This window comes from Spinacia oleracea, chromosome 4 (assembly GCF_020520425.1).
Source record: "Spinacia oleracea cultivar Varoflay chromosome 4, BTI_SOV_V1, whole genome shotgun sequence".
In the NCBI taxonomy this organism is placed as follows: Eukaryota; Viridiplantae; Streptophyta; class Magnoliopsida; order Caryophyllales; family Amaranthaceae; genus Spinacia; species Spinacia oleracea.
Window position 1 is genome coordinate 170,520,708 of NC_079490.1, and position 16,349 is coordinate 170,537,056.

The 16,349-nt window shown below is 33.8% G+C and overlaps 2 protein-coding genes across 2 annotated transcripts; one reads left to right on the forward strand and one right to left on the reverse strand.

The window, feature by feature from the left end:
- Positions 1-5,038: 5,038 nt before the first annotated feature.
- Positions 5,039-10,334, reverse strand: LOC110787895 (protein DUF642 L-GALACTONO-1,4-LACTONE-RESPONSIVE GENE 2). Its single transcript, XM_021992535.2, has 3 exons — positions 10,191-10,334; positions 7,078-7,590; positions 5,039-5,928 (listed from the first exon to the last, which is right to left on the reverse strand). The coding sequence occupies exons 1-3, from the start codon at positions 10,252-10,254 to the stop codon at positions 5,375-5,377; spliced, it is 1,131 nt and encodes a 376-aa protein (XP_021848227.1). The 5' UTR covers positions 10,255-10,334; the 3' UTR covers positions 5,039-5,374.
- Positions 10,335-14,064: 3,730 nt separating this feature from the next.
- Positions 14,065-15,960, forward strand: LOC130472161 (uncharacterized). The gene has a single exon (XM_056842631.1). The coding sequence runs from the start codon at positions 14,065-14,067 to the stop codon at positions 15,958-15,960; it is 1,896 nt and encodes a 631-aa protein (XP_056698609.1).
- Positions 15,961-16,349: the final 389 nt, after the last annotated feature.

The window sequence follows — 16,349 nt, forward strand, 5'->3', positions numbered from 1 at the left end:
GGCAATCAATAATATCTTCTCTGATTCTTTCTTAATAAGATAAAACAAATTTAGACTAATAATTTTATTAAAATTAAAAAGAGAGGCGAATCAATGAGTGACATTTGTCATCACCACATTGATTTCCTCTCTTTTAGTATAATATATAGATTTTAAAACGCCGTTTACATGCGAAATTCACTATAAAATTATACGATTCCGACCATTATTGACTAAACTGCCGAAAATCCTGCGAACATATAATTAAATAATCGCACGAAGTTGCAATTAATTACAAAAATCGAAATTAATCACCCCTTTAATTCATTGCAAATTTATAAAATTTAACCATGCTAACTATAATTGATTATGGAATTAATTAGAGGCTCGTGATACCACTGTTAGGTTATGACAAATATAAAAACATATATTTCATGCGGAAAAACCATAAAGCCAGGAATCCAAATTAATTGCCACATAACAATTAGCATAATTTAGGATGCATACATTTGTAGCGTGCCCTCCCTAACTGCTCCCGAACCGAACAAGAACAAGTTTAGGACTCCAAGTGTAGTCCCTCGGTAGATAGTCCACAGCACGTTCGGATCCACCTTAGATTCAATTAACTAGAATTTAGCCTAAGGTATTATGTTATTCGGTTATAATTTTGTGGCAAATTATTAACTTTAGTTTTTAACTTAAAACTATATGAATACTTGAATTGATGTCTTATAAATTGTGATTGCCATCACCTATTTATAGGGTAGGATTATCGGACTAGAAACCTACTAGGATTCAACTTATCTAATCTTATTAGAATTAGATACTATTAAATCTATTAATTTAGTGTTTAACTCAACAACTAATTCTAGTAGTTTTAGGAAAATAATCTTTAATCGAACTAATCCTAAACGCTTAAGGATTCGATGCATGCACGAACTCAACGCACACACACGCACAGCCCACGAAGGGCGCTGGGCGTGCGCGGAGCTCGGCCCAGCAGCGCTGGCACGCATCCCATGCTTGGGTGCGCCAGCCTGCTGGCCTTGCCTTGCTCGCTGGGCCTGGCCTTGCGTGATGCTTGGTTGGGCCTTGCTTGCCTTGGCGGACTGCTAGCTCGCCTTGCTGTGTGCGGGCTTCGCTAGGCGTAGGCCTGGCTTCGTGCTGGGCCTGACGTCTAGCAAGCTCGTCCGATGTTTATTTCGTACGACGCGCTTCCGATTAATTTTCCGATTTCGGAATTCATTTCCGATTCGAACAATATTTAATATTTCTGATTCCGGAATTAATTTCCGTTTCGAAAAAATATTTTATATTTCCGATTCCAGAATTATTTTTCGATTCCGATAATATTTCCGATTCCGACAATATTTTCGTTTCCGGCAATATTTCCGATTCCGACAATATTTCCCGATACGTACCATGTTTTCGTTTCCGGAAACATCTACGACTTGGATAATATTTATATTTCCGATACGATCCATATTTCCGTTTCCGGCAATATCATCGTTTTCGGAGTATTCATAATTTGCCTTCAGACGATTTCAGCTCCCACTGGAACCGAGATCCGTCGATTCCAAATATCCATAAATGGAGTATTTAATTCACTTAAATACTTGATCCGTTCACGTACTATTTGTGTGACCCTACGGGTTCAATCAAGAGTAAGTTGTAGATTAATATTATTAATTCCACTTGAACTGAAGCGGCCTCTAGCTAGGCATACAGTTCACTTGATCTCACTGAATTATTAACTTGCATAATTAATTAATACTGAACCGCATTTATTAGACTTAACATTGAATGCATACTTGGACCAAGGGCATTATTTCCTTCAACATGTATGTCAATGTGGCTATGCTATGTCACTTGCCATCTAATGACAGCGACATGTGGCGAGATGGCATGAAATGCCATTGAGATTTAATAATAGTATAGATAAGCCATACGTATTATATTAACAATATTACCATTACCTTTCTTACTCTACCAAATTAATAATTATCAAAAAAAATAATTACCAAATTAATACAACCAATTTTCTCTTATCAAAAAAAATATATTCTAGAATTTTAGGGAAATTAATATTTGCTCTCCTTCCCGTGGTTTCATCTCAAGAGACTTAACTCCAATTAATATCATAATATGTACTTATGGCATGATTTTTGTAATGGTAACTAGTATAGGCCCGTGCTAATGCACGAGATTTCTATATAATTAAAAAAAAAAAAAAAAAATAGTGCATTAGATTTGAAAATCTTACTCTGTACATTATTATAGTAGTAACACAAACATGGGTTAGTTATTAAATTAATAAATCATGATACATCTATGTCGGTCTATATGAGATCGATATATATATTTTAATGATGTTAGACAATTGAAATGTTAGTAGATGTCTAAGATAAAATATACATTAATTATAATAATGTGGCGTAAGTTATAAATTATATGGTTTACCATTTAACAGAAGTGCCTACTTTTTTTTTTTTATTAAACTGATTAAATATACATCACATGCAGAATTAAAATATGACATTTGCTATATTTTTTAGATTGATTATAATTATTTTTTAATTTATTTCATAATTTTTGAAGATTTGTTTCGGAATAGTTAGTCATTATATTTATGTTATTTAAATTTCCATTTAAAGATATACAACATGGTGTTTTTCCCCCTATTTATTTGTGTTTATATTTCATTCATTTAATACAAAATTTGCTATTTCCTTTTTTGTAAATGGTTATTTTTCCTTTAGATTGAATTCTCCTTTTTTTCTTGCTTGATTAGTACTTGATTGAAGCATTAAAGTTGTGAATTGATTAGTTTCCTTTTGAGTGGGTATGACGTGGTCATTGACGTGGCATAGGAGAGAAGAGAGTATTGAGGATTTGCGCACCTCTCATTAACCACCAAGTGTTATGCCATGTCATAGACAACTAAAACTAATGCAATGAGATTTGAACACAAGATCTCATGTGTAGAAGTTGAGTTTCATTACCATCTTAACCAACCACTAATTGTTGTTTATCCATGCACGTTAATTTATAATACATGTTAACATGAAGTCTAAAACAATTAAATTTTTATGTTACTTCTTATTTCGTATGGACTATATTAGAATATAAAGAACAGTTACAATATTAGGAAAGCCGTGAATTAAACAATTAAAATATTAGAAAAATTACTTTGCATGATGAAGGTAATGTACATGTGTAGTTGATGAACTTAATAAATCTTTTCACTTTTATGGTCTACATGTATCTTAGTCAAATATTGAGTTGAAAAAAAAATCGAATTTTAATTATTCAAAGTAGCAACCGGGGCATCATCCGGGCAACACACTAGTTCTAATTTATAAATTGTTCTACCCATTTTAATGTTTGACTTTTTTTGCTAGCAGTTATATTTCTAGCGTAATTGGAGGTTTCAGTTTGTCATGATTCCATTGTGGCATGATTTTTGGTGGTTTAAGCAGTGTATTACGCTGTGATTTCCTTTTTACTTTTCATTTTTGATGTCTTGGCATGTCGTTTCACTTTAGGTACCATCTACTTATTTTCCTTTTTATTATTTTATAAAATTAGTGTTAATATAGATCAGTAGTGTTGTTTTAGAAGAGACCAAAAGGTTATTTACTAAAATAAACTCGAAAGTTCGCTTATAGAATAGAGATAAAATATGATGGAAAATCTCAACTTAAAATACAAAAATAAAATTATAGATTGTCAAACACGTTGAACATCGGGCCATTGTCATACAATTATCAGTCATAAGATTAAGGCCCAACCCAACATGATCAGTAACAGCCCAAAACCAAATTAAGGCCCTTATTGTTGGTTTTCACTTGTCAGGTGTCACACAACATAGCCAAAATCAAATTGATGCAAAACAAACCATATCCATACAACTTGTTTGCCATGAGTACATATACGATTATTATCTACTCCCTCCGTCCCTTAATACTCGATCCGTTTTGACTTTTTGCGCTATTAACATAATTTACTTTGACCATATTTATTTATGAAAACAAATGTTAGTATATAATATATTGTTGGCTTCATCTTAATATATATTTTCAAAATATTAATATTTTTATAAGTTTTTTATAATATGTAGTTGAAAAAATTGGTGGTCAAAATTGTGTATTGACAAACGTGTCCGATCAAAACAGGTCGAGTATTAAGGAATAAAGGGAGTAATATTTTTTTGTAGATAATAAGGGTGTAAGTGTCTATTAGGCCGATAATTTCGTTCGGGTTAGCAATATATGACCTTTAAAAGCGAGGGAAATGAGAGTTTTAAGGTTTGTATCTATGGTGCACCATGACTTTGTTATAAGTTTTGACCAATAAGTTCATATAAGTTCAGATAAAATTATTACGTCCGTCTCTTTTTGTTCATTACGTTTTAACGACTTATTAATGTGTATTTACATTCCTTTTTTTTATTTGCTTATTTAAATAAGACAAATTACGTTTATTTATAACTGTTTCACTTTTATCAAAATTATAATATTGGAAAAATTAGAAAAATTTAATGTCCCAATGGAAAAGTGTGAGAGATTAAATGACTCAATGGATTTAATTGGTTAAAATAATCATTATACACAAATTTTGATAGAATATTAATGCATTTTGTGGTAGTATAAAAGGAAATGTAAAGAACAATTTGGATACCCAAAAAGAAAAACGTAAAGAACAAAAAAAGACGGAGCGAGTGTGTGTACTGTTAATTTTATACGCTTTCAGGCCCGTAATAACAACCAAAGCTATGTTTTCTCTCTTTTAACTGGCTACCGCGATTCTCCTCCTGGTGTTTAGGTAGCATTATTTTTACAACTTGACAAATAAAATGACGGATTTGTATTGTATTCAACCATGAAGTACATTATACATAGTTTTATGACTGTCTATAAAGACATTATAGCTTACAATAACTTAATCGCATAAAATTTCATGAAAAGTCAAATTCAATGATGAAATTGAAACGGAGGGAGTAATTAATCAAATGACATATAAATTGGAAAAGAATGGAAAAAAAGAAAAGACGCTTAACTTTTTGATGGTTCGATCTTTGAACCTTATGAACAACAAATGAATAAATTGATACATCAATAAGAAACATACACTTGATGAAATCCCATACCAATATAATATAAAACATCTAGAAACCTTGAAAAACCTCCTAGATGGGGTTTGATAACTTATCAAATATTACTGCTACTTCATTAAGTACTACTATTATTATTATTGCATTACTAGTTACAATTCACCAATTCAAGGCTCACTCCTATTAAAACATACCCTTGGCCAACGCGCCCTTTTACCCTTAATTGCCGCACAAATTTAGTCACTGCTGTCAGCTGTAGACACAAAAAACCCTTGAATTCTATTACACCCTTATAACTTCCTTTGGTGAAGAACTACGGTACGAACGAGCATGAAGAACTTTAACATCATCAATAACAGGACCACACATAGACCCATCAATAGTCATAGTATAAAACGAGCTCAAAAATCTAATTACCGTTGTACCCTTATCGGCCTTAAACACGAGTTTACCTCTAATAAACCCACCTTGACCCTTAGAGTTATATGTAACCCTAGTGGTTGATGTTGCAGCGAAAGCCTCAACCGCCAGTGAACCAACACACCCGTTTTTGCCATCACCAACCATGAAAGTAAGTGCATATAACCTACCTGGTTGAGTCCTAATGGTTTGGGCTATGACACTTTCTTTTCCGCCAACGAGCTCGACGGCTCGTTGGCCTTCGGGGACGAAGAAATGGAGGGAATCGATGTATTTGACGGCTTTAAGGGATTCGACCCTCCAAGCTGGTAAGGGGGAGTGACTGTCTTCAACGTTTGGAGGGATTAGGACACCCCATGATGAACTATGGAATACATAGGGCCCTTCTCCAAAATCTCCATTCTTTACCAAGTTTCCTACAATAATACACCAATCATTATTAAAAATGAAGATAACATTAACATATACTTTGTATTCTTCATGGTGAGACAACAATGAGGAAGTTTCCCTCCCACATGTAGGCATGTACTAGACCTGATCAAAAGGCGGACCGGGACGAGGCAAGATAAAAATCCAGCCCATCATGCCGGGTCGGGCCGACCAGACTCCTTCCCGATATTGTGTGCCCAAAACATGCTATTTCGGGCCTTTTTTGAGCCGGTCTAATTTTATAACTGAAATTGCTAGTTTGAGTTACCCAAAGCCCACCAAAAGAATGAAAATTAAAATCTGCACATAACCTATTATCTTTTGGGGCGGTCTAATTTTATAATTGAAATTGCAATTTTGAGTTGCGCATAGCCCAACAAAATAATTTAAATTAAAATTTGCACAAAACCTGTTATTTATCGAGCATGTCTAATTTTGTAACTGAAATTGCAATTTTGAGTTACCCAAAGCCCACAAAAGAAATTTAAATTAAAATCTGCACAAAACCTTTTATTTTTGGGCCGGTCTAATTTTATAAATAAAATTACAATTTAGAGTTACCCAAAGCCCACAAAAACAAATTAAAATCAGCATGGGCCGGATCCGAATAATGGGCCTTAAAGTCTGCACAAATCTGTTATTTTTCGTGTCGGACTCAAAATGATCAAGTCTAACTTGTACTCCAGCTAGAGGATGCTTTGTTTGAGCTTAACAACTTTAGCCAAAGGTTCCAATTCTCTATACCATATTCATTCAAAAACAATTGAGTAACTCCATCTTACAAAAGCTACAATAGATTCTTGCAAAGTAGTTTTACACAGTAAAAGTAATTTCAGTTCAGTAAAAATCAGGTGAAAAGAATAAATACACACCGAACTAAACAAATTGTTTCGGTATCATGTTTGTTTCCAGTTTTCTATTTTTTACAAAACTACGAAACCAAAATATGAAAACCGCAAAAATTAGTTTCCTTGTTGTCGGTTTTCAAAATTAAACATGATTAGTTGATTACTATAAGTATGACTATTTTTTATTCATGATTCAATCTAAAACACATGAATTTTAAAATCAAAAAACCAAAAACTGGAAACTGACAGTAATACCGAACGAGTTAGCAAAAAGTATAGTAGTATTACCTCCAGTAGGCTTGACCGAGTCCAAAATAGTAAGAGCAATAGTATCAATAAGAGGTCCACAAGCAGGATCTTCACCAGGATGACCCGGGTTATGGAGAATAATTTCAACGACATCGGCCTCAGCACGAAAACCCCAAGCATAGGAATCGAACCCAACACTCGAGTACACAGTTTGTAAGGGCAATATCCCAGAATGACCCTTAGAACTAGGGGTCACCGTAACATTAAGGACCTCTTCTTGTGAACAAGTCCTTCCAAAACTGAAAGTTAAGGCATAGAATTTACCCTTTTGAGCAGACACTTTTTGCTTAATTGAAGCATTACTGCCTAATCTTACAGCATGTTTGCCCTCTGGTACTATTAAGACCATGTCTTGTTGTTTTGAGCCTGATGTTATGTACTCTACAAATCCTGATGTTACCCATTTTGGGATTGCATATTTGCCTTCTACTCTTGTTCCACTGAGTTGTGTTGGGCTTGGCTTTTCCTCGAAGTTTCCGTTTGGGAGTAATCCTGATAAAAGTAGTGTAGACGAGATTCAATCTTAACTGTTTGATATATATCATTCCTCGATACTTTGACCAACTAAGTTAATTAATATCTACCACGTATCAGATAACTACACTAGTTCAGTTCAGAGCATTCAGTTCAATCTAGTAACATTTAGTTCAGTTCAATAACATTCAATAGCATCAACTTAGTTTAGTTCAGTTCAGCATCAACTTAGTTTAGTTCAGTTCAGCTTAAAGAAACAAGTCCTTTTTAGTCACTAGTTAAGAGCATCTTCAATGGCAAGCTAATTTGATAATTAGCTTGTTATGCCACATAAGATTTAAAGCTATTTAATTTTCTAGCTAATCTGTGTTCCAATAGCTAGCAAGGAACTTGTTATTAATTGGTCTCACTTGTCAATTAATTATTTGACAACTTTTGATGTTAGTTGTGCCAAACTAATTTATTATTTCACTCCAATAATCTACTCCGTAACTATTAGCTTGAAAGTTTTATACGACCATTAGAGATGACCCGACCCAATTGATAATGACCCAGAATTTTGTAACTACCCGTATTAGACTATTAGTCATCCTAATAATTAAATAATGATTTAATGAGATATTGTGAATAAACGTAAGTGAACATGTGAGCATGTGAATAAAGGCATTATTCGTCGACCCAAATCTAAAAAATCTGACATCCCACACAATAATAACATGGCTTACACGAAACTTCCCACCTACAAGGTACCCATCCTCCAACTACACATGTTGATTGTTTGGTTGTGTACTAATTTAAGTTTGTATTAAGATTTGTTGGGTTGGATCCAAGCATTCAACTATTGTTGTTGGGTAAAGTCGGATGATGCTTAAGAGTCTAGGACTCCAAAAAAATATTAAAACAGATTTTACTGGACTGACATCTTACAAAAACTGAAGGAACCAATAAAAAAAATCACACATTCAATGTACGTTAGTACAATGATCTCGCACAAAACATATCCAATACCCAGATTGGTTGTAGCCGATCTATATCCAAGCTATGACAGATTTTGACTGCCCTGCTTAAGACATATGTTAAAATCAAGTCTAGATCAAGTGTAGATCAATTCTATTTGTTCTTTATACTCTTAGAAATTGTATTTATTGAATCAATTGTACTACGTATGATTAGTAACACAACCAGTTATCTAATACGAATAGTAACGGTATAAGTTTTAAAATTATCGAAAAGAAACACACGTTGATAGTCTTCTTCGCACGGCCAATCACTACAATTGTTAGAACATGCTTTGAATCAGTCAAATCCTTTACTGTAACGTTCCAGTGTCCACCACAATATCTGTTATTCTACATTAAGGTTATCTGTTTTTGACCTATTTTCTAGGCTTTTTGTATCTGTCTAGAGAGCATTCATATAAACTCTTTACATAATAACCTAGTTGTATTATGTAATATGTACTCCTCAAGATCAATAAAACTTTCATCTCCTCTTCTTATGTACGTAACTAACATACTATTAGTGAACCACGTTAAATCTATTTGTTCTTTATTTACGTTCTTTATAATCTTTCTTGTTTCCGTTATATATAACGACACTCCTGGGTATCTCGTAAAAAGTAAGAACTCACCCTTGGTACACATATTAAAGTAGTCAAAAAATAACTACTTAGATCTATCCACCCATAACCTTGAAAATCAAGATCTACTTTGCTAGTAATTAGTATTATATTAAGAATCTCCCCTAACTATTAGTTGTATAAAATACTAAATCAATAGTAAATTCTTATTTACAAAACCAGAAAACAAAATAGAGTATTGTGTTGCAATCGCAACTACCAACCTAATCTTTATCGAGAGACGAGAGAAAACTATGACTAGTTTTAACTTCATTGAGAACTTCCTATGAAGAACATGCATTTAGTAGAAAGTTTTTCAATAAGTCGTGCCTAGCAAATAATGTTTTGTCGCAATAAATATTTTAGGACGATGTTCATTTTCAAAAACTATAACGACATGTCGACATATCTAATTTCAAACTTGAGACTTTTTAGTTCAATGTGACATACCAAGCTCAAAACTTGGTATTATTTAATTCACCAACACTACTACTTACTCGCATATAATAGAAGTGACAATAAGAGAGTAAGTACACTAAGTTTTAACTTCCAACTGGTCAAAATTTTACGTTTAAGTTGGATAGCATTAATGTTATAATGTACATACCACTGCCGGAGCTACAATAACGATATGACTACGGGGTCTGTGCAGGTTCTAAATGAGGACCTCATTTAATAAAAGCAAAAGGAAAAAGAATAAAAAAAAAAATGACTTTGTCATGAATTGAACCCAAAACCTTAACCATTACTCCAACTTTATTTTTATTTACATTAAGGAAACTAATTATATTATATTCTAAACATTTGAGGTTCTGTTCCTTCGCTCACCTCGCACGCCCTCAAAATCGCCCCTGGTACATACACTACGTACGTACTAATCATTTAAGATTTAACATTTATACGGAGTATAATTAATCTAATTAATTTCTCTATAGAATTTGCAATTTAATGAAATGAATTGAAATAAAGTTAAATAATACATAAAATGAAATAAGCATACCTCCAAATGTAACACAAAAGCTAGAGGCTAAAAGTAGCACCACAAGCCCATTGAGCTTCAACATTTTGTAAGAAAAAAAGAAAGATGTGGAATTGCAGAAAGAGAGAAATTGAAGCTGAGTGTGTGAGAATCAAACAAGGGGTGTAAAGGAGTTTATATGTGTTTTATGTTATGAGAAAGGGCATACTATTAATGATATATTACATGAAATGCCATCCATTTTGGACTGACGTACAACTGAGTAATAATTAGTTTAATTTGGTATTAAAAAATATGTCTTTTAGGTACTAATTCATGACAGTTACTGCTGTTAGTTGAAAGTTAGGCAACAGCTCACCGTTTTATCCTTAATTACATCAAAACCCAGGTAATTTATGGACATAATTAGCTCGTGGCTTAATCATCTACATTGAACTAAAGCTAGTGTATGTACATAAAACTTTGTCTATCACCGGGTAAATTACGCACGTCGCCCACCAATAACGGAGAGTAGTGGCAGTGTAATCCACGTTAGCTTTATTAGTTACTGTATTATGTATTTTTTAATGTTTTATTAGTAGTGCATAGTGGATTATTTACATATTTGGTAGATGTTGCCAGCGGCGGTTTTGAGGTTATGCGAGGTGAGCAACGGAACAGGGCCTCCAAATGTTCGGAATATAATATAATTAGCTAGTTTCCTTAATGTAAACTAAAACAAAGTTGGAGTAGTGGTTATTGTATTATTGGTAAAATACCTAAGGTCTCGGGGTTCTATCATTTTGTTTTTAATTAAATGAGGGCGTCATTTAGAAAACCTGCACAAGGCCCCTTAATCATGACGTTATTGCAGCCCCGACCCTGGATGTAGCAATGTTCGAAAGAATCTATTCTTAGCATTGAATGTAAAGAAATTAGACATAGGCATAGTCAATCACATATTCACATACTACCTATTATACTCTCAAGTGGATCCAGTTTCGGAGCTACAATGACGTAATGACGTACTAAGGGGCCCTGTGCAGATTCTAAATGAGGCCCTCATTTAATTAAAAACAAAAGAAAAAAAAAAATCAATGATATTATTAGGAATTGGACCCGAGACCTTAGGAATCATACAATAAGACCTTAACCAGTACTAACTTTGTTTTTGCTTACATTAAGGAAACTAATTATATTATATTCTAAATATTTAGGGGTCGTGTTCCGTACGTCGCTCACCTCGCACACCCTCAAAACCACCCCTGAGTGGACCTACCTCTAGACCGTGAACTTCTCTCACATCTATCTTTACATGAGACTATGAGAGGATGCACCTAATTCTTGAAAATCATTAGTGGATATAGGAAACCTAGTTCCTCATATGTATGAGGATAGGATATACTCCCTCTGTCCCAGATTAGTTGTTATACTTGCCTTTGCACAAAATTTTAGGTGATAAGTGGTTGTTTGGTTATCAATTGTTATTTTATTCAAAAAGTAGATGTGATAGGAGTTAGTGGGGTATTTTTTTAATTGAATGAGAGAGGGTGTGGGGACAAAAAACATTTAGTGGGAAGAGAGAGACAATATAATAATTGTGGGGTCATTCCTAATTTAGAAGTGTAACAAGTTAACAACTAATCTGGGACGGACGAAAAAGGAAAGTGTAACAACTAATCTGGAACGGAGGGAGTATTTTTTATTATTTTTTTTATTATGGTGCAAATTAATGAGCCACAAGGGTGGAGATGAGAATCGATCCCAAGATCAACTGATATCGGGATGAAAGCTCTAACCAACTGAGCTATTCATCACTCTCTGTATGATAATAGGATATGATTGTCAATTAATTAGTTTGGCAGAAGATAAGTTATATCGAACTTGTTTCATTGTTGTTAGTTTGTGTTGCGTACTTCAGAAGTAGAATGTACACAACTACACAATTAAGGGTGGGAGTTTCAAGGTAAATTCATGGAATCTCGCATGGTTGTTTGTTAATAGAGGCGTAAAACCAGGGTTTTCTCTGTTGAATTTTAATTAATTAATTAGAGGGCCCATGACAAACCCGGCCCGGCCATTTAAACTCAATCACATATTCACATAATCACATGCATGTTAATTAGGCTATTATCCTTATCGTCTGCATCTTAATTAATGCTGCTCATCCCATCCGGGCATATCTGTCTTCTAATTAACTTTGACCACTGTCATTATAATTTTTAATCACAATATTCATAGAATCACACTACTCCTATAACATTAAATATCTACATTCGTTAATTGCAAAAATATTAGATTGTTACTACATTCGGATGCCGGTAGCATACAAATTATATAAGTGAAGAGCCGAGGTTATTTTAGTAAATCTACTTTTGGTGTCCCCCTTGCATTACTAAAATACCCACCACACTTATAGAATAGAGAATATAATGACAACTAATAGGAAATGCCAAAGAAGCATTTTAATCAATCTAACCCTTAAATAAATTCTTACCATTATAATCAATCGGTCTGTGCGTTCGGTTCTATATATCTAACTTATATGTTTATTACATTCGCATGCATCGCATTTATATTATATTTTTACATGTTATTTCATGTTTAAATGTAATAATACAAATTTGTATCTTATATTCGCACGTATCGCGTGCATATAAGACTAGTATATATTTAACGTTTGGGCATGACCATGGATTGGTGCAGTACGACAATAGGTTTAAAGGGAACATGATCTTGCAAACGTGATCGTTTGATATAGTTTTTTGTTTCCACTTTTCTGTTTTTCTAAAAAAACAAAAATGTGAAAATTATCACTGCCAGTTTTTAATTTTTTTGATTTTAAAAGTCATATGATTTAGATTGAATCATGAACTAATAAGTAATATTTATGGCTAGCAATCATGTTGATTTTGAAAGCTGACAACAAAATCTGAAAACAACTTTTTGTGGTTTTCATGTTTTGGTTTTAGTTTTGTAAAGAAATAAAATAATCTGGAAACAAAAAACGATACGATTGATACAGAACAGTGCCGGATAAAAGTAGTTTCATGTTTTTTGTTGCCAGTTTTCAAAATTAAGACTATTATATATACGTATGACTATTTTTTAGTTCATGATTCTATCTAATCATATGAGAATAACTTTCAAAATCTAAAAAACCAAAACCTAAAAAATTGGCAGTGATTCCGAACAAGACCTAATATAACGGATTTTTATGGCGGATTTTAATGGATTGAACCGCTAGTTCTTGCTTGAGATTACGACCTAGATTAATAAATATATAAATAAAAAACTTCAATTCATATAATACTTTGTTTGAGTGAATCTACAATTTTACATAGTAAAAGCTCGCGATATATTAGAATTATGATATATCTAAGGATCTAGTATATTTAGGAAAGTAGAGTTGTGTTAGTTTAAGAATCTAATAGAGTCTTAAACCTAATAGAGTAATGTTATAATTTCCAATATAAACCAATGATGTAACCAAGTTGTAATTAAGCTCCTCAATCATATATATTATTATAGGAGAGTATATTTATTTTTCCTTTTATTTAATACAGAAGTTAGTTATTCATTCTGTTAGTTTGTTAGAGTAGTTGCTGATGTGGCATTATTGTTGCTTGTTATTTAAGCCAAGTGTGGCATACAATTTGCTCGTGTGAGAATAACACTGATTAAAGACAATTCTCTCCCAAATTCTCTCTGCAATCTGCTTGAGTTTCTATATGGTATCAGAGCAATCAATCTCGAATCTGAGATTTAGGTTTGCTCATTTTGAGTTCTTCTGATCAGCTCTTAGATCAAAGCTAAGAGTGATTGATTTTCAGAAATTCTGGTGCGAAATTTCTTGCGATTTATGTGTGCGATTGCGAAATTTCTTGCGCTGTTCGAAGCAATTTGATCTTCTATAATGGCGATTCTTGACTCTAAAAGTGACAATTCACACAACAACACCAACAATGGAGGTAATGCTGATAATTCTGATCCTTATTTCATTGCCAATTCTGATCATCCTACTTCTTCATTGGTTGTTGTGTTGTTTACTGGTGTGAATTTTGTTAGATGGAGTAGAAATGTTAAACGTGCCTTAGTAGCTAAAAATAAAGAAGGATTCATAAATGGTGACATAACAAAACCAGCTGTAAATCACAAAGATTATATAAAATGGAAACGAACTGATTTCATGGTGGTTAGCTGGATATTGAGTTCAATGAATCATGATCTGGCTGATGATTTTGGTTACATTGATAATGCTGCTGATCTGTGGTGTGAATTGAATGAGAGATTTGGACAATCAAATGGTCCATTAGTTTACCAACTGAAGAAAGAAATTGAGAATCTGACACAGCAGAATATGACTATTGTGGCTTATTATGGTAAGCTCAAGAAACTGTGGGATGAAATGCAAAATTTAAGAGCATTTCCTAGCAGTACATGTGGAGCAATGCTGCAATGTAGCTGTCAGTTTATGAAAAAGGTTGCTGAGTTTGAGGAAGAGGACAAGATGATGAAGTTCTTGCTTGGCCTAAATGTAGGATTTGATAACACTGTGACAAATGTTGATCCCTTGCCTAACATCAACAAGGTTTTCTCAATAACACAACAAATTGAGAAACAGAAGGAATTGAGTGGTGCTACTGCAGATTGCAATGCTATGACAAGCAGTGCTATGGCTGCTCAAGCTTACAGAGGAAATCAATCTCAGTTACAGAAGAATAATACTGGATCAGGCAAGAAAGATTGGAAAGAAATCAAGAGGGAAAAGATGAATCGTGTTTGTACTCACTGCAAAGGGAAAGGTCACACTGCTGATCAATGTTTCAAACTCATAGGGTATCCTGATTGGTACAATTCCATAAAAGCTTCTAAGGGTCAAAATTCCACAGGAAACAGACTTGCAGCACATGTCAATTACAATGCTGAGATTGGAGATGAACCACTAGGTAATGCAGACAATGAGAATGGAATGGTTAACAATGAGATGTTGAATGCTATTTGTCAAGAAGTGATGAAAGTGATGAAGGGAAAACAGAATCAGGGTACTGAAACAAGTGGAGCTCATTGTTCTTATGCCAATTATGCAGGTATAATTTCTCATTCTTTCAATTGTACTGTGGATAAATTGCATGATGCAAGTGTGTGGATAGTTGACTCTGGTGCATGTGATCATATGACTTATGATAAAACCATATTAACCAACATCAGAACCCTGACTAAGCCTATCAAAGTTGGTCTACCTGATGGTTCTCAATTGAATGTAGACACCATAGGAGACACTGCTTTGAGTACCAAGCTGGTTCTACATAATGTTCTGTTGGTTCAGGGTTCCAAACATAACCTTTTGTCAGTTGGAAGGTTGATTGAGCGTACTAATCTGCATGTCTTATTCACTGGTGCTGGATATACTTTCCAGGACCCTGCTAATTCTGAGTTGCTTGGTGCTGGCAAAAGAACAAATGGTCTATACTACTTTGTACTACCTTCTCATGCTGGTTTCTCCACAGGTACTGTCTCCAAACAATCAAATTGTAATAATGTAGAGAACATGACTGATTCTAGTGTTATGGTTCTTCCAAATAAGACTGCTACTAGTGCTTCACAGGCAAAAATGTCAACAGAAAATAAGATTCACATGTTTCATCCTAGACTAGGCCATCCATCTTTGTCTAAAATGAGATACATTGATGCTGATTGTTGTAAAGGTCTATCTGAATACAACTGTGTTACGTTGTGTGCTATCAAGCAAAACATCATAAACTGCCTTTTGCTGTTAGTACAAATAGAGCTGATGCATGTTTTGATTTGATCCACTTGGATCTGTGGGGTCCTTACAAGATAAGAAGTATTGATGGTGCTTCTTATTTTCTGACTATTCTGGATGATCATAGTAGAACCACTTGGACTTATCTCCTTCATATCTCACATTTCCACTCCTCATTCTGCTAATGATTTACACACTCTTGATCTTGAATCACCTACCAACACTAATGTTGGTGCTATGCCCACTGTTAGGCATTCAACTAGAACAATCAAACCTTCTTCTACTCTCAAGGATTTTGTGGGCACTTATGTTCCTCACAGGGAAATTGTGAAAAATTCTTCTGATAGTGGGTATCTATCTTTCTCCATTGAATCAATTTTGGATGATCATACTGATGTGGTTACACATGATCACAACTAGCTACTTGACTTAGC